This window comes from Protopterus annectens, chromosome 1.part0, assembly GCF_019279795.1.
Source record: "Protopterus annectens isolate FY-2018-M chromosome 1.part0, PAN1.0, whole genome shotgun sequence".
In the NCBI taxonomy this organism is placed as follows: Eukaryota; Metazoa; Chordata; order Ceratodontiformes; family Protopteridae; genus Protopterus; species Protopterus annectens.
In genome coordinates, this window is record NC_056725.1 from 1,226,837,347 (window position 1) to 1,226,864,937 (window position 27,591).

The 27,591-nt window shown below is 41.8% G+C and overlaps 1 protein-coding gene across 1 annotated transcript in view; it reads left to right on the plus strand.

Moving 5' to 3' along the window:
* The window catches only part of WDR35 (WD repeat domain 35), a 2,872,164-nt gene that overhangs the window by 2,188,988 nt on the left and 655,585 nt on the right, over positions 1 to 27,591 (plus strand). Inside the window, exon 23 of the mRNA XM_044065775.1 lies at positions 15,027 to 15,137. Coding sequence (XP_043921710.1) covers positions 15,027 to 15,137 — 111 coding nt within the window. The remainder of the gene's footprint in view (positions 1 to 15,026; positions 15,138 to 27,591) is intronic.

The window sequence follows — 27,591 nt, forward strand, 5'->3', positions numbered from 1 at the left end:
ACCCACAAGAAAAGAACTATCTGAAGAGAGTTCTTCTGTTCATCCCACTAACAGAGAGTCAGGGATTGACTGGTTTGGGAAGCAGGCATATGCATCAGTGAGTTTCGCTCTTTGAGCACTGAATTAATTAAATCATTTGATCAGGTTCCAGACTTGACCAAAGAGATCTCCAGGTGTCTGTTAGGGTTTTTGCCTGTGGATGTTCAAAAAACAGTGGACTCCCAGCTTTGTACCTTACAATCCATCTTAAATGTAGCCATGTGCCTGCTTTCCTTTGCAGCTGATGGCACAGCCAGAGTGACATGCACCATCATTACCCTGCACCGCCATGCCTGGATGCATCTGTGTGGTTTTGATGAATGCTTTAAGTCATCCTTTGTTTATGCCCTCTATGATGTTTCATCTCTTTTTGGCTCTAAAGTCAAAGACACAATTATAAGGAGCCAACAGGATGGTAAGTCTGTCTCTGTAGTGGGAGTCCACTTTTCAGCCCTGCAAAGATCCTTCTCCAGGAATCAAAGATCAGGGAAAAAGATGTAGTTTCATAAATCACAGCATTCTTACCATGACTCATCAGGTGATACACCTACCCGAGGCAGAGGGGGAGGTAATTCTAATAGATGACACCCTAAAGACAGAGGCAGACTGCACAATGAAGGATTTAAAGGTCCTTTCACTGAGAAAGCCTGTTAGCACTCCTGAATGGTTGCCTGACTGCTGCACTATAAAGGCAGTCAGTGGGCACCTATCTTTACATCCTCAAGCCTGGCTCAACATAACTTCAGATTCTAGGGTTCTAAAGATAATTTTCAGAGGCTTTTCAGTTCCCTTTTCCCTTCCACCTTAGAAAAAGAAAAAAGTCCCCAGTGTTCCACCCAGTCAGTTGGACTCAGCAGCCATAGAAATTACAAAGCCACTAGAAAAAAAAAAAAAAAAAAAAAAAAAGAGTCATCCAACCAGTCCTCTAAGACCAGTTAGAATCTGGAGTCTATTAAAGGTTCTTAGTACAAAAGAAGACAAGGGGTCCTCAGTCATCTAAACCAATTTGTAAAATAGACAAAATTACAGATGGTCAGAATTCAGTCCATTTTACCTCTGCTGAGGAAGGACGATTGGATGTGCTCCATAGATCTCCTGGATGCCTATATCATATCAAGCTAGCAAGGCACTCCAGGAGATTTCTCCACTTCTGGCTGGGATCCGATCATTACCAGTTTCAAGCCCTGTCTTTCGGTTTCACCACAGTCCCCAGGGTGCTCACAAAGATAATGGCAATGGTAGCAGCACACTTGTGTCTGCTAGGGATCCAGATGTTCCCATAGCTCGACAATTGGATCCTAATGGCTACCTTTGAGCATTTACTGCTGTATCATCAGGATTAGGTGTTCCAGTTGCTACTGGACCTAGGCATAACCATGAATTTTCCAAAATGCCACCTGTCCCCATCCCAGGAACTAGAATTCATAGGCTGCAGTGTGGATACCATCCATCAGATAGTAAGCCTTCCCCAGTCAAGGGTTTACTCATTCTGATCACTGCCGTCAGCTACTACATCATCCATTACTACCAGTGAGGTTAGTGCTATGTCTGTTAAGTCTCATGGCATCCACAATAGTAATGTTTCCTTTAGCCAGATACTATGAGAGTACTGCAGTGGAACTTAGCAGTAGAATGGTTTCATTCCATTCATCCTTTGTATGCAAAAATACAAATTACACAAGCTTGCAGAGAATGCATTGCATGGCGGGTAACATCCTCAACAGTAACTGATGATCGGTAGTTCCACTCAGATTCACTGACAGTGGTGGTAACTACAGACACCTGCCTTCTAGGATGGGGGCATTTCAAAGGGAGAATGGTCCAAGGTTCAGAATCACCCCTAGAGGCCAATTTTCACATAATTCTGTTGGAGTTGAGGGCAGTCCTACTAGTGTTCTGGAATTCCAGGATCTCTTTCTCCAAGGTGTGATCTCCATACAAACAGACATCATGGCAGTGGTATGGTACATCAACAAATGAGAGCAACTCCTTCTTATCCTTTATGTTGGAAAGCCATGAGAGTTTGGCGGTGGGCAATTTGTTCACCCTTCTTTCTAGTAGCAATGCACATCCCGTGGTCTACCAGTATGTTAGCAGACAAATTGAGCAGAACTAGCCTGATGCCTCACAAGTAGTCTCTCAATCCAACAGTGACAAGTTTGATTTTTCAGTCAGTGGGGCCAGTCTTGCTGCAAATTATTTGCCTCCTTTCTGAACAACAAATGCAGCAGGTATTTTGCCTTGAACTATCCATAGGATCAGGTACTAAGGGACTCTGTAGTCCACAACTGGCCCCATGGATATCCTGTATGCTTTTCTACCTTTGCTGCTAATGAAAAAATTCATATAGAAAGCAAGACAGTGCAATTCCAGGGTGATCCTCATTGCCCTATTTTGACCCAAAAAGACATGGTTCCCCTACCTGTGGCCTCTGTCAGTTCATCCCCGTGGATGTTTCATTGCCATACAGACCTATTAACTTACCCTTCTGGACCAGTTCCACCAGGTTAGAAGTCCATAAAGCTAAGTGCATGGCTCCTCATGGCTCCTCCAATTGTAAATGTAGCCAGAGATGCCAGGCTTCCCTTTGTGGAAAGTCAGTGTTCTTTCTGCCTTGTGACCAAAATAATACCAACAACCAAAAACAGGTCTATGTCTTCCGAGGCAATCAGTAAGTGGTAAAGACAGAAGATGCCCCGAGTGTTGCAGATGAAAGCGCGTAACTGTTTATTAAAGGTTGCTTGGATGGATTAGAGGTCTAGAGTTTGGAAATATTATTGCATCCATCTTTACCACTTACTGATTACATCAGACTACGTGGACCTGTTTTTGGTTATTCTTTCTGCCTCCCAGAAACCGGCCACTAGAAAGTTATACTACAGCAAATGAAAGATATTTTCTGTTTGCACCCTTTCTAAAGGGCTTGCTCAACCCCTTTTCAGCTCCTATTCCATCTATACTAGAATTTCTATCCAAATTCTTTGATAATGGATCCATTTATTCCACAGTCAAGGTTCAGATGGTGGCTATTTCAAATTTTCATATCAGACACAATGACAGTCCTATAGTTTCATTGAAAGTAGTTAAAACCGTTTTGAAAGGCACCTTTGCTTTGACCCAATTTCTGTCTGAACCTGCAGCCAAAGCAGATTTAAAGTTCCTCACTTGGAAGACAATTTTCTTAGCAGTAGTTACATCACCCAGATGAATTTTGGAGTTATTGGTGCTTTCATGTAAGCCTTTATATTTATTCTTTCTCATAGGAAAGAATCTGTTAGAAGTAACATGTCCTTTATCCCTATGTTGGCATCTGAAATAAATCTTAACCAGTCCATAAACTTAACAGTTTTCTTCCTTAGATACTTGAACAAAGGGTAGTACATTTTGCATTTGTTAATTGTCCGCAGATAGCTCAGATTCTGTCTTAGAACAAAACAGTTCAGAAAAGAAGATCAGCTGTTCATTTCATTTTCTAAACCAAAGTTTGGTAAAGCAGTGGCCAACGTTACTTTATCAAGATTGTTATCAGATTGCCTTTGTCTATAATGAGAACAATTTTGCCTTTACCAACCAAATTTAAGACTCATTTAACTAGAGCCTTTTCTAAAGGAATCTCCATTGATGACATATGTGCTGCAGCCACCTAGTCCACAGTACACACCTTTGCTTCTCACTTTAAACTGAAAGTACAATTCAGATCATATTCTTCCTTTGGGTCCACCATATTCAGGAATCTCCTTCCTTGATACTGCCCTGCTTGACAGCTTAGGATTCTGTCCTATATGTTTGAAATGGATGAAAATAGACAACATTGTGTATGAAGGTTATGTGCCTACCATAATGTTAGATCCATGTTGTTGTATTTTCATCCGGTTCAAGCTCCCTTCCTCCTGTCCCCTTCCATATTGTCACCTATGGCTTCAAGTTGATTGAGCAGACCATTTACTGTGCACTGTTATATGAGACTGTAACCATTTCTTTTCTATAGACTGAGACTAGCTAAGTCATGGGTGCCTCTGATAGATTGTCTAGATATGGCACAAGAAGGGGGTAAACTTGATCTGAGCTGCTAAGGTGGAGTATAGGGAGTTTTGGGTAGGAGAGGAGTCAGAGCTCTGAATCTGAAGGAGCTTTAGATTTGGTGCTGAGGTTGAATCGAGTGAGATGTGACAAACCCATATGTTTGACCCAGATGAAAATCAGACAACATGGATCTAAGGATGTTCTTCGTGTTTCACTGTTGCAGTCCTCACATATGATTATCCGGCTCCTGGTAGCCCTCAGTCGGCCCGAATACCAGAGTCCTTGGTATATGACGTCGGCTGCCACTGGTTGTAAAACTGATGTCAGAACGTCAGGTATAAAGGGAGGCAGCCGATGCCATTTCCTCAGTCTTTCTTGCCACGGAGCCTGAAGCAGATGCAATTCGCACTAGTGCCGATCGGCCATTTACCTTCGTTTTGCTTTCCGACTACCAAGTTGAAGACACCTTCAGATAAGTACCCCATTGGGGATCCTCTTTTATTGCTTTAACGAATGTCAGATAAAGTTAATAACTGTCTTGCCTGTGGAAAACAGATTCTGCACCATGATTTCCATTCCTGTTGTATAACTTGTTTGGGCCTTGAGCATGACGTCCATAACTGCGATCTCTGTGCTTCCTTTAACCCTGCGTACCATACATTGAGCTAATATTTTGTATAAGCATTTCGGAGTCTGGCCTAAGTTCGTCGGTATGGCGTCTTCTGGTCTCCCGACTTCGGATATACCTAGGAACCGCAAAGACAAAGACCGTGACAGGCCTAGAGTTAAATCTGCTGACGATGCACCAGTGAAATTGGTTGTCAGCACAGCAGTAGTCAGTGAGGTGCTTTCGCAGCCCCTGCAGCCTGCAGATTTTCAGCCGCAAGCCTCTGCCGAGACCTTTATGGAGTCCTCCATGCCACAGGCTGCTATTTTGTCTTCAGACCCTCCGCCTGTTGCCGCCTCAGATGGGTCCGGTACCACTTTGCAGGCACCGGCTTCTGACGCCTCTTCTTTTTGACATGAGACCAGAACCAGACTGACTACCTTAGTTCAGACTTCTGCAGTTGTTAGGCCTCCCAAGTCCCTCTGGATTGCTAGTAAACCTTCCAGCCACAAACCTACACACAAGCAGGCGTCGGCCTCCCCTCCTATGCCTCTGTCACAGTTGGTAAAGATGGCTGGTGATCTTCTTTCCCTGATTAGGGGCTCTCATCCCCCCCCCTTCAAAGAGGGCTAGGGAATTATCTCCTGATGTTTTATCTGTCTCAGATTCTGAGATTTCCAGTATGTCTGCTGGTGAAGAAGGAAATTTTCAACTTTTTTCTGGCTTTGAGGATTCTGATACTGAGGACTCTATCCCTTCTTCCTCCCCTCCAGAAGATTTTTCCTTTGGGGATGCTTTGAATACTTTTAGGGAGCATTTTAAATGGGAATGTCAGGATTTTCCACAGTCTAAGAAAAGAATCAGGGAATTTTTGGATTTGCCACAGCATAAAACTCTGGCTATACCTCCAGTTTTGGAAGTTGTAGATGACTTTTTCATGGAAAATTCTTTAACTCCTAATTCTGTTCCTCCTGCCCCCAGAAAACCGGATAGGTATTATAGTGTTCCTGAATCTAATCAATTCCTTTTTAAAAACTCTACTGCTGGAGCCAGAAATTATTTCTCAAGGCCCCAAGGGTGTTAAGGCTACTATTGCTAAAAGCTGTGTGCCTTCTGATAAGGAGTCTAGGGCCTTGGACAGGTGGGGTAAAGAAGTCTATACCTCTGCAACTCTTGCCATTAGATCCGTGAGCTGTCTTTTTCACATGCTTAACTATCAGCAGCATACTTTGGAGGCTATTAAGGCTAAACTTGGAGAGATTCCTTCCATGATGGAGAACAAAGATTTACAAGACTTACTTAATTCTGCCACTTTAGTTAATAAGCATTCACTTCATTGTGGTTTTGACACTTTGGAGGCTTCCTGCAGAGCAGCAGCCACTGGTTCTGTAATTAGAAGGCATGCCTGGCTCAGGGAGCAACCTCTTTCTGAACCTGTTAAGTCTAAATTGCTGGATGTTCCTTTGCACAAGGACAATCTTTTTGGCAGTAAGGCGGAGGAGTTACTGAAGAAGTTGGAGGATAAGGCAAAATCTATGCAAGCTGTAAAAGATTCCCTTCAGGTTCAGCCTCCTCGGGTTAGTAGGCATTATCCTTCCAAGAACTGGTCTTTCCCTGAACCTGGCAAGCAGGGTCACTCTAGGCCTAGGGGTTTCAGATCTTCCAGAGGGCAGGCTTCTGCTCCTCAAAGGGCTAAACAATGGTATTCTTCTTCTACTAAATCGGGGAGTTCTAAGCTAGCTTCCCAAAGCAAACATTCTCAATGACTCCGGCCTTCTTGTGCCTACCTCTGTGGGCCCTGGGTTTCCTTTGGGGGGAAGGTTAGCCAGGTTTGCAGAGGTATGGTCTATCATCACAGATGACAAATGGGTGCTCTGTATAGTAAACCGAGGTTACAAGTTTTAGTTTCACACCTTCCTTGTTTTACAAGGGTACCCAGACATTCCCAGAACTCTCAGAGCAGAGGTAGAAACTCAAATTTCTTCTTTACTGACTATGGGGGCTATAGAGCCAGTTCCTGCAAATCAGGCAGTCTTAAGATTTTATTCAAGACTTTTTCTGGTACCCAAGAAAGGGGGCACCTGGTGCCCTATTCTGGATCTGTCTATTCCAAACACTTTTCTGGTGATTCCGAAATTCAAGATGGTCACCCTTCAACATTTACTACCAATGCTGTGCAAGGATTCATGGCTGGTAACTTTGGATCTCAAGGAGGCTTATCTGCACATCCTAAAAAGGGAAAGTTGCAGGCAGTTCCTTCGCTTCAGGGCTGCGGAGCAACACTTTCAATTCTCTGCATTGCCCTTTGCCTTATCTACTGCTCCCAGAGTTTTTACCAAGTGCCTGGCTCCAGCCATTGCTTTTTGCAGGCAGAGAAACATTCAAATTTATCCTTACCTGAACGACTGTCTCATTCAAGCAAACTCCCCAGAACAACTAGAAAAGGCTTTGGATTTCATGAAGAACACTCTCACCTCTTTGGGTTACACTCTCATTGAAAAAAAGTCAAAGTTGGTTCCTACAAGGGAGATTGTTTTCTTGGAAGCGAGTCTGAATACAGCCACCCAGATGGCATTCCTCCCTCAACAGAAGCAAGAAGATCTTTAAGCTTACTTCATGAACTTGGCAAGCATGACCCACCTCTCTGCAGGGAAATTCCTGCAAGCACTGGGGTTCATGGCTTCATGTATTTTGATGATCCCATATGCAAGGCTGCATATGAGAAAACTTCAGTGGTACCTCAAGAATCTTTGGTGTCAACACACACAGGACTTAGACTTGATTCTTCCCCTGATTCCCTGTCTACAAATGGAGTTCCTCTGGTGGGTGACAGCCTGTTCTCAGAACAAGGGTCTGCCTTTTTGCCCACCGCCTGCCAGCCAGACTCTCACCACAGATGCCTCAGGTGTTGCATGGGGGGCTCATCTGGAAGGCAGGGACATACAGGGGACTTGGAGCAACCAGCAGATTCATCTGCACATAAACTTAAAAGAATTGCTGGTAGTGCAGCAGGCCTTGCTGGCTTTCAAGGACCTACTCAACCCTGGGACTCTGCTGATCAGGACAGACAATACCAGAGGTATGTGGTACATCAACAAGCAGGGGGGGACTCGCTCTTACTCCTTGTGCAGACAAAGCATGAGACTATAGTCCATAGCAGCATCCATGGGCTTACATCTAAGAGCCCAGTATCTCCCAGGGAGGCTAAACTCCTTGGCGGATCATTTAAGCAGACATGTTCTGGATCCTCATGAGTGGCAACTGAACAAGGACATTTTCCATCGCATCACTCATCATTGGGGCACCCCACAAGTGGATCTTTTCTCCTCTCACATCAGTCATCTCGTTCCAACTTTCTGCATGAGGGAGTTTCACAACAAAGCTTGGAGGGTGGACCTGTTGTCCTTCCCATGTACACATCTCTCAGTTTATGCATTCCCTCCTCTGCCTCTTCTTCCCAGAGTGCTGCTAAAGATAAGGGACAAAAAAACCAAAGGCAATTCTGATAGCACAAGATTGGCTCAGGCAGCATTGGTTTCTCCTCCTGTGCAGCCTTTCACAGGCTCAGTCTTGGCATCTTCCCCTGGTACCAGATCTGTTGCTTCAGGGAGGGGGAAAGTTCCGTCATCCTCATCTTCAGACTCTGCATTTAACTGCCTGGCTAATACTTTCAATCTTTCCCAACAGATGGTTGAAGTTCTTCATGAGGCCAGGAGGCCTAGCACCAGAAAATCCCATGCAGATAAATGGAAGAGATTTTGCTCTTGGATGCTGGCTAAAGGAGAAGATTTTTCTAATCCTTCTCTTTCCCTCATTCTTGACTACCTAGCAGGACTGCTTAATGGTGGACTTTCCTTTTCTTCTATCAAAATTCACACTTCAGCAGTTTTGGCTCATTGTTCTTTTGAGCAACCCATTTTTTTCTCACCCCTTGATGAAACAGTTCCTGAGGGGAGCTAGTAATCTTAGACCTGCCAGAAGAGCTCCTGCTCCTGCTTGGGGTCTTAATTTTGTCCTGGAAAAACTTACTCTGCCTCCCTTTGAACCAGCTGCCTCTGCAGATTTGAAGTTTCTATCCTGAAAGACTGCTTTCCTTTTAGCTATTACTTCAGCTAGAAGGGTATCTGAGCTGCAAGCCTTAATGGCAGTAGAACCTTTCATTATTTTTCACTCAGATCGAGTTTCTATGAGAACTCATCCCTTCTTCATGCCCAAGGTAGTTTCCAGTTTTACCCTTAACCAGTCTATTCACCTGCCTACATTTTTCAAAAATCCCCAAAATAAAGGGGAAAGGATTCTGCACTCTCTTGATGTGCATAGACAGCTGAGATTTTACTTAGACAGGTCTAAATCCTTTTGAAAATCTGAACAGTTGTTGGCTAGCTTTGCTCCTGGGGCTCAGGGTAAAGCTATTTCAAAACAAACCATATCCAAATGGATTGCTCATTGTATTCACTTTTGTTACCTGCAGCATGGGAAGGTTCCCCCTCAGGGTATTAGGACCCATTCTACTAGAGCAGCCTCTACCTCTGCAGCCTTTTTGAGAGGTGTGCCTACTAAGGACATTCTAGAAGCAGCTACTTGGTCTTCTGTCCATACTTTCACAAAGCATTACAATCTACCTTTGTTTTCTAAATCCAGGGCTGGTTTTGCCTCTGCAGTTTTGCAGGGCCTTCTTACCAGCCCTTAATCTGTGATCCTTCCCCCCCTTGTCTTTTTCCTGGGCTTTGGGAATCAACCCATATGTGAGGACTGCAACAGTGAAACACAAAGAACATAGTACAGTTGTGTACACTTACCATAAATGTAGATGTTCCAGTGTATTCACTGTTGCATTCCTGGTTTCCCACCCTCCATTCCCCCTTTTTTCCTAAGGCACAGACTATATATATTTTTATTTTTTGTATGACATATGTCTTCCTGGGTTAGCCTTCTTTTGGGAGCACCTGACAGTTAAGGCAAGAAAAACTGAGAAAATGGCATCAGTTGCCTCCCATTATACCTGACGTTCTGACATCAGTTTTACAACCGGCAGCAGAGGGCCAACTGAGGGCTACCGGGAGCCTGATAACCATATGTGAGGACTGCAACAGTGAATACACTCGAACATCTACATTTATGGTAAGTGTACACAACTGTACTTTATGGTAAGTACATAACTTTCATATATCCTTAAAAACAGGTCTCCTGTTTTCCTTCCCTGCTCTAAAGCAGTCAGTCACCACAGACACTTTGGACTTTGCTTTGGGAGTAATTTCAAAAGGGATAACAGTGCAGGGGGGTGGGACACAAAGGACAGTCACCAGCTCATAAATATCAAGGAGATGCTTGCCCTTATCAAGGCTGTCAATTCTGTGAGCCATCTTTGGTCCCCTCTGTGAACCATCTTTGGTCCCCAGGACCTCTTCAAGTGGCTGCAGACAATACCACAGTCATGTGGTACATAAGCAAGGGGGAACCAGGTCATCGCCCCTTTGCAGATTAACCATATTAGCATGGGATATTGCTTTACAGCACAGTCTCATTCTACAGGCATCCTGCGTTCTATCAGAGCAAAATTGTGTGGCAGAAAAGCTGAACAGGATCAGGGCAGGCACTCACAAATAAAAACTAAATCAGAGGCTGTACCAAGATATAATCCATTTTTGGGGAGCTCCTCAAATAGATCTCTTTGCCTCCTGTCTGAACAGTCAACTGGCAAGATTGTGCTCCAGGATTCCATGCAGTAAGACTTGGAAGACAGATGTCTTTTCTTTTCCTTGGACTAGAATTTTCCTGTATGCTTTTCCACCCTTTCCACTAATATCCACTGTACTACTGAAGATTCAGAAGGAATACCCCAAGATCATTGTAGTATCACTGTCTGGCTCAGGTAACCATGGATCTCCCTTCTTTTGGAAATGGCCAGGGAAAATTAACACAAGCTTCCTCACAGACTGGATCTACTCACAAGATCAGGGGTGTTTGATACACTTTGATATCAGTCATCTTCAACCAAATACCTGGATGATAAGGTCTTAATTCCTTTTTGGCACCTGATTACTAAGGATCTGCAGTAGGTACTAATGGAGGCAAGAAAGCCTACTTTTAGAAAGTCATTAATTAGCAAATGGAAAAGGTTTTCTAGTTGAGGCCAACAACACAACCAGCACCCATTCAGGGCTAGTTGTTCTCTTGTTTTACAATATTTGTGTGAGTTAAAATCCTATGGTCTTTCTTATTCTTCTCTTAAGGTTCATTTATCGGACATTTTAGCATGTCTGGCCATGGATCCTCTTCTTTTAATGCAATCTCATGTCAAAATGTTCTTGAAAGGCATTTTGCCTAAGAGGCCTCCAGGAAAATTGGTGGCCCCTCTTTGGAATCTTAATTTTGTATTAGATAAGCTAACACTTGCACCATTTAAAGCAGCTAATCTTGCTAAACATGGAAAACAGTTTTACTGATTGTTCAGACCTCTGCAAGAGGGGTATTTGACTTGCAAGATCTTATAGTGAGGCAACACTAGCTCATGTTCCATAGGGACAGAGTTTCTTGAAAACTAATCCTTCTTTTATGCCTAAAGTAGTATCCAAGTTTACTTTAAGCCAAACTACCCACCTATCCATTTTCTTTCCTGAACCTAAAAATAGGGGAGAAAGGATACTACATACTTTGGATGTCACAAACAACTCAGGTACTAACTTGACAGAACTAAATTTTTCAGATCTTCGGATCAGCTGTTCATTTCCTGTGAAGGTAAGAAGGGACAACTGTATCAAAATGCTATTTCCAAATGTTTGTCTGTGGCTATTACCATTTGTTTTACTCACCCCAACAAAACTATTCCAGGCAGGGTCAAGGTCCACTTTACTAAGGCCTTGGCCTCATGTTTGGCTTTTTGGAAAGGGTTGGATTCTAGAAGTGTTCTACAAGGTGCTATTTGGCCCTCAGTGCATACTTTTCTCTAGGTGCAGATCAAGCTTTGGTAGGACCATTCTCCAGGGATTCCTGGGTTCTTCTCCTTCCACCTCCCATATGTAGATAGCTAAGATCATCTACCCATATAGCTAATGTTACTGCAACAGTGATCACTATGATGAACTTAGTATAAGTGTATAAGTTAAACCTACCATAACAGTAGATGTTCGAATAATCACTGCTGCAGTAGTTGCTCCCTCCCTCTACCCCCCCCTTTTTTGGTGTGTTTTTTTATGCCAAGGTGTGACATTTTGTTTTTTGTTCTGGAATTGTTCTTTCAGGGCTTAGCCTCCCTCTGTCTGCTGGCAGGAAAGCTTTGAATGGATTTGTGCCCAAACTTGCCTTTTAGTCAGCTCAGCTCAAGCTGTTTGACAGTTTGAGCACATGGATTGTGCCCTGAAGCTTTGGAAGCTAGCCAGCTGTGATATCCTTGCCAGGATATAACACCACATAGCTAAGGCTACTGCAGCAGTGATCATTCGAACATCTTCTGTTAAGGTAAGTTCAATTTACACAACTGTACTTCATTGTCTAGGAAGACTCTGCTTGGTGGTGATAACCTCAGCAAGGAGACTTTCAAAACTATAAGCCTTGTCTTGTAAACCACCATATTTGTTCTTTCATAAGGAAGGGTGTTCCTCTAAAGAAATCCTAATTATCTTCCCAAAGTTGCTGCAGTCTTCAGAAAGTTGCAGAAAGTAGTCTAAGAACTAAGCCAACAAAGGAGTGGAGAAAAGAGATTTTGCCAATAGGAATGACTACAAGTAGGAATACAGAAAACAGGCAAGAGAGGGCTGGAATTTACTGGAGGAAAAACTGGCAAAGGAACCAAGGTATTGAGAGCAAATAACTAGACAGGTAAAGGTAACAGAGTGGTATTAGGTCAAGAAGAAGTTTGGATAGCATGTTAGAGACTGCCTTCCCCACCTGGTTTGATATCAGAGTATAGCCAAAGAGAAAGGGATAGGGGAATCTTAGGAAAAAGACCTGCTTTGGTAGAGTTTTTAGTTGAATCTAGAGCAGAAGCTGATGTTAAAAAAGGGATAATTAGAAGGGCATATAACGTATTGCAGTGTAACTGTAAGAATATTTCAGACTATGACAGAAAGGCTTGAGAAGAGACTGGAAAAGTAATTTACAATGGAATAATGGGAGGACATATGTATGACTTCCAAGTATTTAACAATGTCCAGAAGATTTAGGATTTTTAATTGGAAGCATTTCAATAGGTATTTTAATACTCCAAGCAGACTTCAAAGAAATTTTCCCCAGCTGGATAACAAATGTTGGAAGTGAGATGTGGAAGGAAGAGTTAACTGAGAATATGTTTTTATGAGTGTATTGAAATGGCAGATTTAAAAAATATCTCTACAGAGTACTCTGACAGAAATATTATGGTAGCAAATGATTGTAACTAAGAAAACAATTATTTTGAGCTGGGACACAGGATGTGAATTGCCTAGACATAGTAAGACATTATTAAGTTTAATTCTGTTGGCTGCCAAAAAAAGCTATTGCTAGAAAATGGAAGTCAAAGTCTAAACCAACTGTATTTGAAATATTGAATATTGTAAAAGAAACATAACAACTGGAAGATGTATCTTTAGAAAATGGAAGGAGCAAATTATATAGAAATGAATGGAAGTTGTGGAAGAATACATGCAAAATAATGTTCAGGAGGAGGAGGAGTGAAGTTTGAGAAGGCTGGAACTGAGCCATTTATGTAGTGTTGGACTAAATGAGAGTTGTAAAGAAAGAAAACATGTATGTCAAAAAATGTTAATATGGTTTATCTTTTCTATTAATGTATTTGTGCTTATGTCTTAAGTGATAATTTAATAAAAGTGTTAAAATATGTTGTTACTTGAGTCTTCCTTGGATCAGGCTCTTCACCTTCCTTTGTTTTTCCCCAGCTTCTCAAAGAAAGGTGATTATCTCCTACATTTGTTGGTGCTCATTATCAGTTACTTTAGGAAATCTGAGCAATTTTTGTCTCCTTTTGTTAAAGTTAAACTGAGAACTTGAATCTTAAAGGTCACATTGTCCAGGTGTTATTCCGATTGTCTATAGACCCAAAAGATTGTCACTGCCTAAGAAACCTAAAGCACATTCAACTGGAGTGGTAACACCCTTTAATGCTTTCTTTTGTAGAGTCCCTATTGATGATATCTTTGCTGTGGTGACTTGGTCTACAGTGCACACATTTGTCCCTCATTTCAAGCTGGACTTGCAGTCTAGATCTAGGGCTTTGTTTGGTTCAGCATTCTCCAGAACATCTTTCCATAAGTCCTTCCAGGGTTTGTGGTGGCTGGAGAGACGGTCCCATTAGTAGAGATGGACAGAAAACCTATGTACTTACCTTAATGCTAGAGCCATGTTGCCTTCTTCTGTCCATCTCAGTGCCCCTTCCTCCTTCCCCCATCCAAACTGTCATCATCTTGTACTCTCAACTGAGTGTACAGGATCTGTCTGGAGTCTTATCTTACATGCAGTTTTTGACTGTATGATTGCTGTTTCCAGTCTTTTTGCCTATATTTAGCATAAGCTGAGCACTCTGTATGAGTGGGCAAATTTAGTCTCAGGAAATGTTAGGGTAGAGGGGAATTATGGGAGGGGGAAGAGCCCAAGCTTTGGATCCAAAGTCTGAGAGTTGCTCACATTGGACATTCTCATTAGTTGAGATGGAAAGAAGAAAACAACACTGATCTTAGAAGTATGGTGAGTGTATAACATTTGTTTATTTGGCTTGCAGTCCAAGAGACCATTTAGCAGTCTAGTCCAATTTCATAATTGCCCCAAAGCACTGTCTAGTTAAGGGACTTGCTCAAGATCACATAGTAAGCAAATGAGGGCTGAGGGATTCAAACCCTGTATCACTGGAACCAGCTCAGTTATATTTCATTGTCTTAATCCTCTGCTCTAATTGCCAGACTACAAATACTACTCATTTAATTTTTTACAGTTGTCTGCTGTGTGTTACAAGTAATGCATTCTTTTCCCCCCTTTCTTTTATCATATTGTTGCATTTATTAACATAGCAAGATAATATTTGGCTTTGGAAAAAAAATGTTAACAGGAAGGCCAGTGACTGCAATTTTATATAGTAGAAAATTGCATTTGAGTTCTGATCAGTGCAGTGCCTAAAGGAATTTAAGGGATAGTGGTTTACTTACTTATGTACAAAGTAAAAACAAAAGTTTATTTTTTTCTAAAAGTGAAGTGTTTAGGCATTTTTCAACTGCCTTCATGAGAAGTCCTATTTTAATACCCTTTCTTTTCTTGTGTCAAATATTTCAATTTTACTGGTTTAAAATATGCAGTTATAATATGTGTTTTTATTTTAAATCATGAAGTAGATTTTCTGCAAAGACTGAAAATATATGTTTTATCATTGCAGGATATAGCGCATATGTTTGTAACAGTAGGCATGTGTGAGCAAGCAGTGGGTGCTTATTTAAAATGTAACCAACCCAAAGCAGCAGTGGATACGTGTGTACATCTGAATCAGGTAAGAACTTTGTTTAAAAAAAGATGATATAAATTTTCTAAACAAAGTCTGCATTCTTGTATGTTTGCCTTTCTGTGCAGCTAGCTTGCTAACTGAACTTTTGATAAATAGATATATAGTCTGTTTGAGACTACTTTTTTAATTACAAAATATATGAAAAACTACACTGTAAATTTAGTGTGATGAGGATAAAAAGGAAGCAGGTTTAACTACCACACCAGCTCTTTCAGGAAGTAAAACTACACCATTCAAAAATATATAAATGTTATCACTTCGTATATTAAAAATGTGTTTAAATAATTGCCCATACCACAGAATCTGGACGTTTTTTGATTCTTGCATACATCTTTAAAAATTATTCTGTATAACCCATCTGTAAACACCACACTTTAAACAGCAAGCACCGTATTTGCCTCATTTATTATCCACATTCAACCCAGTCCTAATCATTACCTTATATTTGACATACTCAGATGTCTAGATTTCAGTTTATGAAACTATGTAACTGACGTTTTAAAACAGTACAAATATTGTATTTCAGTCATAGTATAAATAAGTGTATCCAGTAAAAAAAGCAAAGAGCGACCAGACCACAGCTAATAAAATCAAGCTAAGTTTTATTCCAGGAAATACAGATGGTGAGCGCTTTTGCAGTAAAAAACTGCTTCATCAGACAAATTCTTCATTCCACTCATCAGTTTAAAAAGGCATAAATAAGTGTATATTTTTGTATTGCATCTTTTTTATCTTTATGCAGCATATATCTTTTTGTTTATTCATTTAGTTACCAGATAAATGTACTGGGCTCTTTATATTGATTTAGAACATGACATGGGAATACAAAAAAGAAATATTAATACAAAGAATCAGTAGAGGAAACACAATGCAATAGTCTTTTCAATGCTCAAACAGCAAAATTCAGTAAACCTTTCAGCAAACTGGAACCTGCAGAGAACTTTTTCAGTGATGTCTCTTGTATCACTACAGCATTTTCAACCTTTATTTCAATCTTATCTGCTGCTACTGTCATACATTAGAAACTTGGGGTGTAACAAATGGAGCATAAAAATTACATTGTGTAAAAAGTACTGAAATTGTATAAGATCAAGATCATGACTGGTACAGTGTAATTTGTTTCAGGTAGCATTTCAGAGAAGTGAAAGAGCTGACTTCTTTCAGAGACTCAGCATATGAGCATGGTAGTTCCATATGGCTGGAGAAGAATTTGACAGTGTTAATAAGTGTGTGCAAATGAAAAAAAAGAATTTTCAAAAATTGAGGATGATGTTAAAAGTTGTAGTGCCTAATGCTTTTCTATTGGGAGAGAAGGTAAATCTGCAGATATCTTCCTCCTTGATCCCAGAATATATCCATAAGAAAAAGTGACTCTGTAATCCTCTGTGACTTCAACAACCTCATCTGTAGAGTGGAGCACCAGAGCACCTGTACTCATATCAGTCGACCTCTTAGTGCAAGAAATCTGGACAAAGCCTAAGATAAGGCAGGGGGAGATAAAGACCCAAAAAATAGGGACAGATTTTAAATATTGCTCTTATAGACTTAGATGGTTGCTAGAATAACAGGTATTGCGTTAGCGTACGTATTCTAAAGGACAAGAAGTCTGAAACTCAGATATATGACATTATTTAGTGGCATTGATCATCAGTGATTTGCCGGTAAGCCACAGATTTTATGAGAAATTGATCAAAAATATCATGCAAAAATATGGACAGTTGAGAGGTATGCTTGTATCTCTAACATAAAGTATGCTCTCCCATTTTTGGATTGGGTATACAAAAGCTTCTTAGATGCAATGTCATTTTTACTCTCAAAACCTCCACTCACCAAATGACCAGCACCACCATCTTTAGAGAGTTCAAAAAGTCAGAACTTATATGACAAAATGTCTAAATTCATCTTATGATACCCTCCCCAGCTGACCCTCGATACGCATCCAGTTACACTAAGTATTTTTATGCCTATTTAGACAAATGCATTCATCTTGCAATCAATACTAGAATCAGGTATACTGGGAAATTTAAAATTAAACAACCCTAATGGTCAGGCAACCTAAACAAGTTTTATAACAAGAGGAAGAATCTTCTTAATTTACCAAGTAGGGTCAGAACAACCTTCTCCAGCTTGAGAGTAGTATAAAAAACTCAAAGAAACTGTAGGCCACTATATAAGCCAGGAAAAGCATCCCATAAACTGAGTTTAGCATTTGAAGCAAAGTATAATTATAAGACCTACTTCAGCTACATTAGAAAACTAAAAAATATTTTGCAACATTGTTTTGAACTTGCCCACAGTGGAGAACTCTGCTCAAATCCAAATAACATTGCAGGTATTCTAGGAAATATGTTTACTGAAGATTTTTCCTCTGAATCCCCCATCCAAACTCCAGTAATCCCCGTGTCTCTCACATCCCTTCTTATCAGAAAGGAAAATGTTCTGAAGTTACTTTCAAAGGCCAAAAACATCTCTTCTGTGGACCCTAGTTAAGTATCAAATTGTCTGATTAATAGCATCAAACAAACACAGAACTCCACCTCAGACAGTTTAACCTAAGCCTTGCTGCAGGCTATGTCTCCAATTCCTGCTACACTGATGTGATAATGCCTCTTCACAAAGCAGGACCCACCACTGGTCAGGAAATTACAAGCCTATCAGCCTTACATGCCTTATCTGTAAAGCCATGGAGCACATCGTTACTGATCTAATTAATTGTGATGTTGAAAATCTAATTAGGCTCAACCCACAAAAATTCACTTTTCATAAATGGTAGGTTTTGCGTGTTAATCTTGTCAATTTCTTTGAGAAGATTACTCAAGTGGTGGATAGTGGTCATATGGTTCATGTTGCCTATCTTGATCTGGCCAAGGCATTTGATACCATACCACATGAAGGAACTGTTGGTCTCAAACACTGATCACTATATGGTCAGATGGCTTGCCAGACAGCTTAAAGACAGAACGCACATTGTCCATGTAGCAGATATCTTTTCAAACAGGGAGAGGTCAATAAGTGTGTCTTCCTGGGATCTGTCTTGGTCCTCTCTTGTTCAGCATTTATTTCTCAAACCTCAAAACTGAAAACATTGATCATTGGTTGGCCAAGGTTGCTGATGATTGCAAACTGGGTGCAGTTGTCAAAACCACTGAAGATATACACACCCTTCAAAATGAGCAAATACTAATTAATATATGATGCATCAGAAAGGGCTGAAAGTAAACTTCAAGGAATGTAGTACTGTCCTGTTTAGGAAACAGCAAAGCCTTGCAGCCTACAGCATTGACAACACCCCTTTTTCAAATTAAATAGGGATTACAAATCTGGACATCTGGGTAGATAGTTTCCTCTCCTTTGATCACCATATGGCTACCTTGGTCAGGAAATATTTCTCTATATTTCACAACTAATTGCTAAGGGCATTTCTTCCAGATATAAGTAAGCAATTGTTCTCCTTTATTCTGCTTTAGTTAGACCCATTATAGAATATAATGCACCCTTTGGCATATACCCCAACAGACGAATAAAAAACATGAAAAGCCCCAGTAGTTAATAACCAAAAAGATCTCTTAGTATTAAGAATCTTGGTTACCAGGAGAGGCTAGAAACCTTGCCCCTATACTGAGTGTCTTGCAGACTCCTGAGAGGTTATTTGTGCTTTGTTTACTATGCTGTTAGGGGCCCTGTTATCCCTGACCTCCTTTTTTTTCAGTAAGTCAAATAGTGCCACTGACATCAAAGATCTTAACCTGCATCAGGAAAGAAATAACATGATGGCAGGATAGGTCCATCACCTCTTGCTCTAGAATACACTTCCCCTGCAAGTCAAGTGATGTGACTCCCTTCTTCCTTCAGATGTAACTTGGATGACAGTGTGGGTATCATTAAATTTACATCAGGACTTACAGGCTTCATTCTCCTTGAAATAAAGTGATAAAGCTTGATGGTGGATCTGACACTGTATTTTACTGTCCACCTCAACTCATGGGTATATTGGATATGATCAGATTTGTCATTGGCAACTTTTTAGATTCTTGGATCCAGGGCTCAGGCTCCTTCCCTCTACCCATAATCCCCTCCTTTCTACAGTACCTCAGATCTCATCTGCTGCTTATTAGACTTGAACATGATCTGTGGGCTCATTTTTTGGGGGTAAAGTATCTTTACCTTTAGACAGTTTTTCTGTACAGTATTGTGATAATTTCTATCACTGGCTAACTAGTTAAGGTGTCGCAGGTATACTTTTCTCATTTTTTATATCCTTCCCTCTGTATCTATGAAAAATGTTTTTCTCTGTATATCTTTATGTAGTTGTAGAATTTTTTTGGTTAGTGTGCTAAATGTTTGTGAACATTAGGGTTCCCCTTTTTCTTAATAACTAAGGTTGGTGTTGTGTGTGATTTTGCAGTTTGTATCTTTACCTCTTTTCCGCCAACATTAGTGACAAGATTTTGGGGTTCAAAAACTGAACTGCTTGTGAGCACAAGATCTCCCATCAGGATCCCCCTTCTCTGTGTGTATACTGTTTGGGAATGGCTCATTTGGATGTGGAATGCTCATCTTGAGCTTGTTTCATTCAGACAAGGGCAGCAAGTTTGTTTTGAAAGGTCTTCTCCCTGCCACAGCAGGAGAACTAGCCACTTCTGTATTGGTAAAATTCACAAGAGCAATGTAAAAAGAAGAAGCAGAATATCCACACTGAAATACTGAAATGACAGTCACAAATGGAGATATATTTTTAGCACTTTTATCCTTTTACTTTTAATAAAACTTCTTCAGAAACAGTGATTAAAATCTCCACTTTTGACTGTCATTTCAATATTTCATTGTGGAACTTCCCATTGGTCTCTGCTTCCCCTTCTGGTAAGAAGTCTGGGGACAGGCGTAAGCCATCAAAAGAGAAAGAAAAAGAAAAGAAAGAAAAAATGAGAAAGATAAACAAAAAGATCGACCAAAAGATAAGGAAAATATCACAAAGAGATCTCCCAAACTTTTGAGACCATCTGGACCAGATGCTAAAATAGGATCATAGGAGGTTACTAGGCTATTGGCCCTGAGGCCCTTATAAGCCTAGCCAAGAGTTTAGACTATGTTTAGACAAATCAGCACCCGATGCCCCTGTCCAGCAGAGACATGGGTGGAATCCCAGGGGGATATTTTCTGTTTCCCATCCAGTTATCCAGGTTGCATTTAAAAAGGGTAAAGAGGTACTCTGCTTGATGTGGAGAGGGAGTCTATTCCATAGATGTGGGGGAGTCTCTGGGACACAAATCTGTCCTGCCAGCAAGTCTTGTTGATGTCACAGACCAGGTTGAGTCCACGCGTATGGGTTACTTGAGTGGAACTTGACTTGTGGATATGCAGCAGTCCCATCAAGGTGGGGTCCGTGAATGCCTTGTATGCCAGACAGAGGTCACTTCTGAGAAATGATGAGGTTATCAAATCTGGTCTCTATGTCATAACCTGTTTGAATCCAGTCCTACACCTCCACTGAAATTTTATCTAGAACCAGTCAGTCCTTGGCTCTGTTCTGTTGTAGTGCAGAAGAGATTGCCTCATCGGTCCACCAGGCCCCCTTCAATGGCATCATCTTTCAAGTCCCGCCAGTCATCAAGGAGCCTATCAGAAGGCAGTATCAACAGGATGATGCAGAAGTTTCTGAGGACCCAGATACAGCTTAGGGTCCTCCCTGCACTTCCCGCTTCAGGGATTCTGACCCCCCCTTTCTTGTTTCTCCTTCTCAGGTCTGGCCTTCAAATTCTGTGATCAGGAGAACTGAGTGTTTCCAGTAGGATGTCCTTGGCAAAGCTGATAGGCTGTCTGGCTTCAACTCTGACTGTATTTCCTTACTCAAATCTTATGTTGATGGATATTGAGGGGTCTTGGAGCCAAAGAGTCGGTGTCTGGGGGTTGGGGTAAACTCTTTGGCTATCATGGCCATACCTTCTCCTTTGCAGTTCAACTCTGTATAGCTAAGAGCTGGTGCCTGCCTTAGAGCTGAGCCAGATCGGATCCCAAGAGATTCCTTTTTTGGGTTCTTTGGATCACAGATCTCCTTCCTCTGGGACAGGTTTTGAGGCCATGCATTGGTTTTTGAGGCCTTTGCAAAGGTCTTCCCTAAATCTAGGGAGGGGGTCTCTTGCTCTCACTTGGTTCAACCCCCCCCCCCAGTCCCCTTTGAATTCTTTGGTCCCTATTTCACGTCATTCTGTTTGACAGAGACTGCTAATTTCTTTAAGTCTCAAAAACACTTGCCAGGTGAGTTCCCCTTCCACTTTCGAGCTATCACTGGAAGACCCTAGGAAACCATCTTGTAAAAGAAGGCATCTGGAGATTGGGAGTCCCTCACTGAAGATACTAACTTCGAGGAAGAGGAGGGTTCCCCATGATCTCCCTTAGAAGAAGTTTCCTTTGGATATATCCTAGAGTTGATGTGACAACAAAGGGTTGGTCCACTGATGTGCCCTCCCAGGAGGAGTTGGTATCCCTCAAGGCTTTTTGTGCTGGCCCATCTACTTCCTCAGCAATCCCTGCCTCTGATAAGCTCATAGATTTGATCTTTCAGCAGGCTTGGAAGGAACCAGATGTGATGGAGCCGATACCACATAAGCAGGACAAAATCCTTGTTACCTCTAGGGATAGGCCTTATTAGAGCAAAGGTCCCATTATAGATGCCATCATGGTTGTGCAGCCACAAAAAGGAGCTATCGGAGGAGAGCTGTACTATCCATCCAGCTAACATGGACTGTATAGTTTGGGACTTGTTCAGAAAGTGGACTTGTGCCTCAGCGATATTTGCCTTAAATATGCTGGATTATCTAGCTCAACTGAAGAGATTTCAGAGGAACTTCACCAGTGAGATCTCCAAGTCTCTCTCTGGTACCTTACCTCCTGCCAGCATCCAGAAGACAATGGATTTGCAGTTGTCCACCCTCCAGTCCATATCTATCATATTTATGCATTTCCTTTCAAATGTGGCAGATGACACTTCAAGAGCTACAGGTGCAGGCATTGTTATACACCAGTACTCTTGGATGAGTCTTTGTGAATGTACGGGGAGCTTGAAGATGTTCTTTTTAAATGACTTTTATGATTGATCAAACCTTTGTTTGACTCAAGGTCAAAGAAACACTCACCAGAAGTGCACAGGAGTGCAAAACACTGTTTGCCTTGGACATCTGATTTTCCACCACCCAAAGGACTTTCTTCTGGAACTGAAAGGGTGGAAATAGGTTGAGTTTCTGCAAGTCCCAGGGTTACTCTCAACACGCGTCAAGAGGTAGACACCCTCCTCCCCCAAGCAGAGGGGGAACATCTTCCAGCTATGTCAACAACTTGGGATTATGGTCAACTAGAAGAAATCCCAGCTGACCCCGGTCCATATGATAGAATTCATAGGACGCCACATGGATACTACTTCTCGAATTGACAGCTTCTGGACTCTATAGTCCTCTCACTAGATCAGTAAGCTTCCCAAGTTCTTTACTACTCAAAGCTCCTGGCAAGGCTAATGCTTCATTTGCAAGGGTTGATGGTGGCTTTAATAACTCTGGTTCCTCAAACCAGGTTTCAAATGAGTACACTGCAGTGGGCTGTTTCACTCCAATGGTTTTTGTTGTATCAACCCATGCAATTTCTAGTCAGTGTAATGACAATATGCAGACATCATATTCACTGGTGATGGTTGACTTCTCTCCTGGTCTTTCTAGGTTGTCCATTCATTTTTTCACCCTCCAACACCACAGTGTCCATGGACGCCTCCCTTTTCGTGTGAGGAGGCATTTTTGAGTTAAGACAGCCCAAGGAACGTGAACATTGTCAGAGGCCAGATTTCACATCAACATACTGGAGATGAAGGCAATCCACCTAACACTGTAGACCTTCTGGGACTCCCTCTTAAGGGGTGTGATTTTTATCCAGACAGACAGTATGTCGGTAATCTGGTGCATCAACAAATGGGGAACCCATTATGTTGAGAAGCTGAGAGTGTGGCAGTGGGTGATCCCATTGCTTTCTAGTGGCAATGCATATCCTGGGGAGTTGCAGTGTTTTAGTGGACAAATTGAACAGGTCTGTTTTCCTGCCTGATGAGTAGCCCCTCAATCAATTGGTGGCTACTGAGATCTTCATTTGCTGGGATCAGTCTTACTACAGTCTTTTTTTGACTCCTCTCAACTCCAAATACAGCAGCTTCTTTGCCTTGATTAATTAGAAAGAACAGTCATGAAAGGACACTGTAATCCACACTTGGCTCCCAGGTCTCCTATACATCTTCTCACCTTTTCCCATCATATCAAAGTTCCTTCAGAAAGAGAGTTGGTGCAAGGTGAGTATGATCATTATAACCCCCTTTTGGCCTCATCATATCTGGTTCCCCTCCCTTTGGCCTCATCTGAAGAACACTCCTAGGTACTGGATTCCCTTCCAGATTTTCTCTCTCACCTGTATGGTCAGCCTCATCTAGACATCAAAGCCTTGAAACTAACCAATTCAGTTCCAGTGATGGCCAGAAATGCAGCCCTTTTGCATCTTTACTATGTATCCTATCTTCATCACTGAAACCAGCCACCAGAAAAATCTGTTGAAGTAAGTGGAAAAGATCTTCAATTTGGGCCTTCATCAAAGGTCTAGATCCTTTTCCAGCTCTGTTTCCTTCATTTCTGATTTTCTGGCAGGATTGTTTCAGAACGCTGCGAGTATCTGATTTCAGTTTTCATTCATTCCTCAACTAATGGGTTTGGATCCTATCCTTGGATCCAACTCTGCAGTTACACTAGTTCATGGCTTCCAAAACCTCTTGAGTAGCTTCCTTACCCATAATGCACCAGCCCCTAACATCTCCCAGATTTTGCTTGCTGCTTTTAAGTCTAGAAGTGGTCGCCTTCAACTCTTGAGTGTAGAGTGGGAGATAAGTCTATTTTGATATTTCTAATAAAAATACTACTTATTTAATCTTTAGTTTTTTTAAGTCATCTCTGCTGTAGTCTTCTTTACATACTCTTATGAGTGTACTCTTTCCTACCATTGTTGGTAGGCCTAGCTTTTCTTTCCTACTCCTTTTACACTTAGTGTATATCGCCTTACTTACCATAGTTGTTAATTTTTCCTTTTTGCAAAAAAATTGTATTTCTTCTTACCATTATTGTTGCTGTTTAAAAAAAAAGGTTTTGTTTAGTATTTCTGTTATTATTATTATAGTTTCTCTTTCAGAATGTCCAAAAAGGTCCTTTAGGATTTAAAAAGTACGATAAGTGTGGGCATAAGTTGACTTATTCCATTGCCCACAATCTTTGTGCCTGTTGCTTGGGCCCTGATTATTTGCAACAGGATTGCAGTATCTGTCATGGATTCAACCCATGAGCATTAGCTGACAGGAAAAACAAATTGATTTTGAGGGTTGCTGCCAACTTCCTTCTCCGAAGCCATTACTGGAGTTCAGTCTCCCAGACACAAGGCTAGAGGCCCTACAAAAGAATCTAAACCTTTTGAGTCCTCAACCTCTTCTTCTAAAGAACCTAAAAAGAAGAAAGAGAAATCAGATCCAGAATGACTCATGGTCTGACCACCATCAGATCTGATCAAACCTGTTTTGGATCTTACACCCTCAGATCTGAAACCTTTACTGAGGACTACTTATTCTCCTAGCTTGGATCCAGTCCTATCCAGGGTGCCTTCTTTTATAGAGGCATATGCTCCAAATTGCCATCCCTAGCATCTTGTCATTCCTGCAAGGATTTATGGAAGCAGATGTGGAGAGGATGATGAGGAAATTCTCAACAGCGCAGTTTCAGGTGGGAGTTCTTGCGGCTCCTACCTCTTCAGGTCAGGAAGTCAGATCATCTACCATTCCACCAATACAGCTCCTTCTCTTATCTAACCTGTTGTTATAGAGTCCTTGGATCCAGGTGTTCTGGGTCTGTCTGGTTTGGTTCCAAAGAAAACACCTTGTTCAGATATGAATACTGCTCTGAGTGCACTGGCTCCAATATCCTCAAACTGAAGCATCCCTGTTGGATTCAGGAGGTTGGAGTCAACTCTGAGGTTTTACAGAGCCATCTGTTCCTCTTGGAGCCATGGCACTGGACATCTAGGCTCTGACTTCCTCCTCGGGTGGATTGTTCTTGGAGCAGAGGGAGGAGACGAGCAGAAACTTCTCTCCAGAGTGATCTGCCTTTGAGGTTGTGAAGAGAGTGCTCTCTGCTCTGGCTGGTTAGATGAGTCCTACTCCCTCGGATCCACCTTCTGTCTCAGATGACTTTGCACTGTGATCCTCAACATTCTAACCACAAGGACAGGCAGCTCAAAGCTTCCAGACTACCAAGCATGGTATCCTAATCTCTTCTGATACTTCACCAGACCACCCTACCGAGGAAGACCCTAGAAAGAGGACGTGCAAAAGAAAGCACTTGGGCTCTCCTCAAGAGTCAGACACTGAAGATACTGATTTTGATAAAGGAGAGGGGTACTCATAATCACCACCCGATGATGTCTCATTTGGTGACCTTCATCAGATCCTTAAACAGAAGGGTGGCTAGTCTTCCCAAGACGCTTCTTTGGAGAAGTCAGTATTTCTGGAAGGCTTTGGAGCTGGCCCTCTACATCCTGGGTCACTCCACCCACCTATGAGCTCATTATCCTGGTCTCTAGGCAGGCATGGAAGGAACCAGATACCATTGAGACAGTCCCCAAAAGGCCAGACCAGATTCTGGCTCCAACAGTAGGTAGGGCATTTCGGGTAAAGGAGTGCCAGTAGATGCTATGGTCATGGCAGCAGCTACAAAAAAGGAACTTGGGAACAGAATTCCACTGTCTATTCTCCTAACAGAGAGTCTAGGGAGATGGACAGATTTGGGAAGTGTGTTTATGCTTCAGCGACTTTTGCACTCATATTGCCGAACTATCTGGCACATTTTTTGAGGCTTCAAAGAGATTTGATTAAAGAGCTGTTGAAATCTCTTTCTGGAATCACAGCTGCTGAGACTCAGTCTTCAGTAGGCCCTCAGTTGGCTACTCTACAAGCTATATCTAATTTGTCCATAAGGCTTATCTCACATACTACAGAAGGTGTCTCAAGGGCTGCTGGTTCAGGTATTTCCATAAGGAGGCATGCCTGGATGTGCATGTGTAATTTTGTGGAGCCCTTCAAGTCCTCGTTCATCAGTGTTCTTTCTGATGGCTCTTTGTTTGACTCCACAGTGAAGGACATACTCTCCAAGTCTGAGAAAGATGGAAAGACCCTGTCTGCAATGGGTGTGTGTTTTTCGAACCCTCAAAGAACCTTTTCCAGGAATCAATGGGGAGGTCAAAAAATGTGGCTCAGAAAGTCCCAGGGTCCTTTCCAGGGCATACATAGAGATACTTCCCCCAGAGGCAGAAGGGGGAGCTATAATGGATGCCGATGCCCCCATGGCAGAGGAGGCTCGCAAAACAAGGGGTCTACAGAATCCTTTTCTAACAGACCCTTACAGTGCTCCTGAAAGGAGGCTCATTTATCCACATCTGGAGGCAGTCAGGGGTCACTTATCTCTGCACCAGAGAGCCTAGCTAGATGTAATAAAAGACAGTTGGCTGCAGAGATTTATTTGCAGAGGTTATATGATTCCCTTTTCCCTACCTCCTCCATTATCAAGAAAATTTCCCAATGTTCCACCCAGTCAGTGGAACGCAGCAACACTAGAAATTCAAAAGCTACTAAGAAAAAGAGTTATCCAAAAGGTCCCACCAGACCAAATAGAATCCGGAACTTTCTCAAGATTCTTTTTAGTGCCAAAGAAAACGGGACTAGAGACCAATTTTAGATCTCAGTGTATTGAACACGACAGTTCGACACCCAGAGTTCTGGATGGTCATGGTTCAGTCCATTCTGTCTTTTCTGGGCAAAGATAATTGGATGTGCTTGATAGATCTTCAGGATGCATACTATCACATAAAGATGAACAGATGATCCAGAAGGTATGTATGTTTCTGGCTGGGAGCCAGTCATTATCAGTTCAGAGCACTACCCTTTGGCCTCACCACAGGCCCCCCAAAGTGTTCATCAAGTGCATGGCAGTGGTAGCAGCTCACTTGGGAATGCAAGGATTCCGGGTGTTTCGATACCTAGATGACTGGCTCATTACCGCTTCATCCAGGCATTGACTGATAGAAGCATGAGATTAAGTGTTACAGATTTGTTCTCATCTCAGAATAACCATAAATTACAAGTCTCACAACCAACACAGGCATTAGCATTCATAGGAGCAGTGTTCAACACATTATTTATAGTAGTTCTCTTCCAATGCAAACAATATTAGGGAAAAAAATTGAAGTACCAGAATTTCAGCCCAATTGATTCTGCTAGCCCTGGGGTCAATGTCAGTGGCAATAATTTTAGTTTCTTTAGCGAAATTCCAAATGAGAATTCTACAATGGTTGCTAGAAGTAAAGTGGTCAATACTTTCTC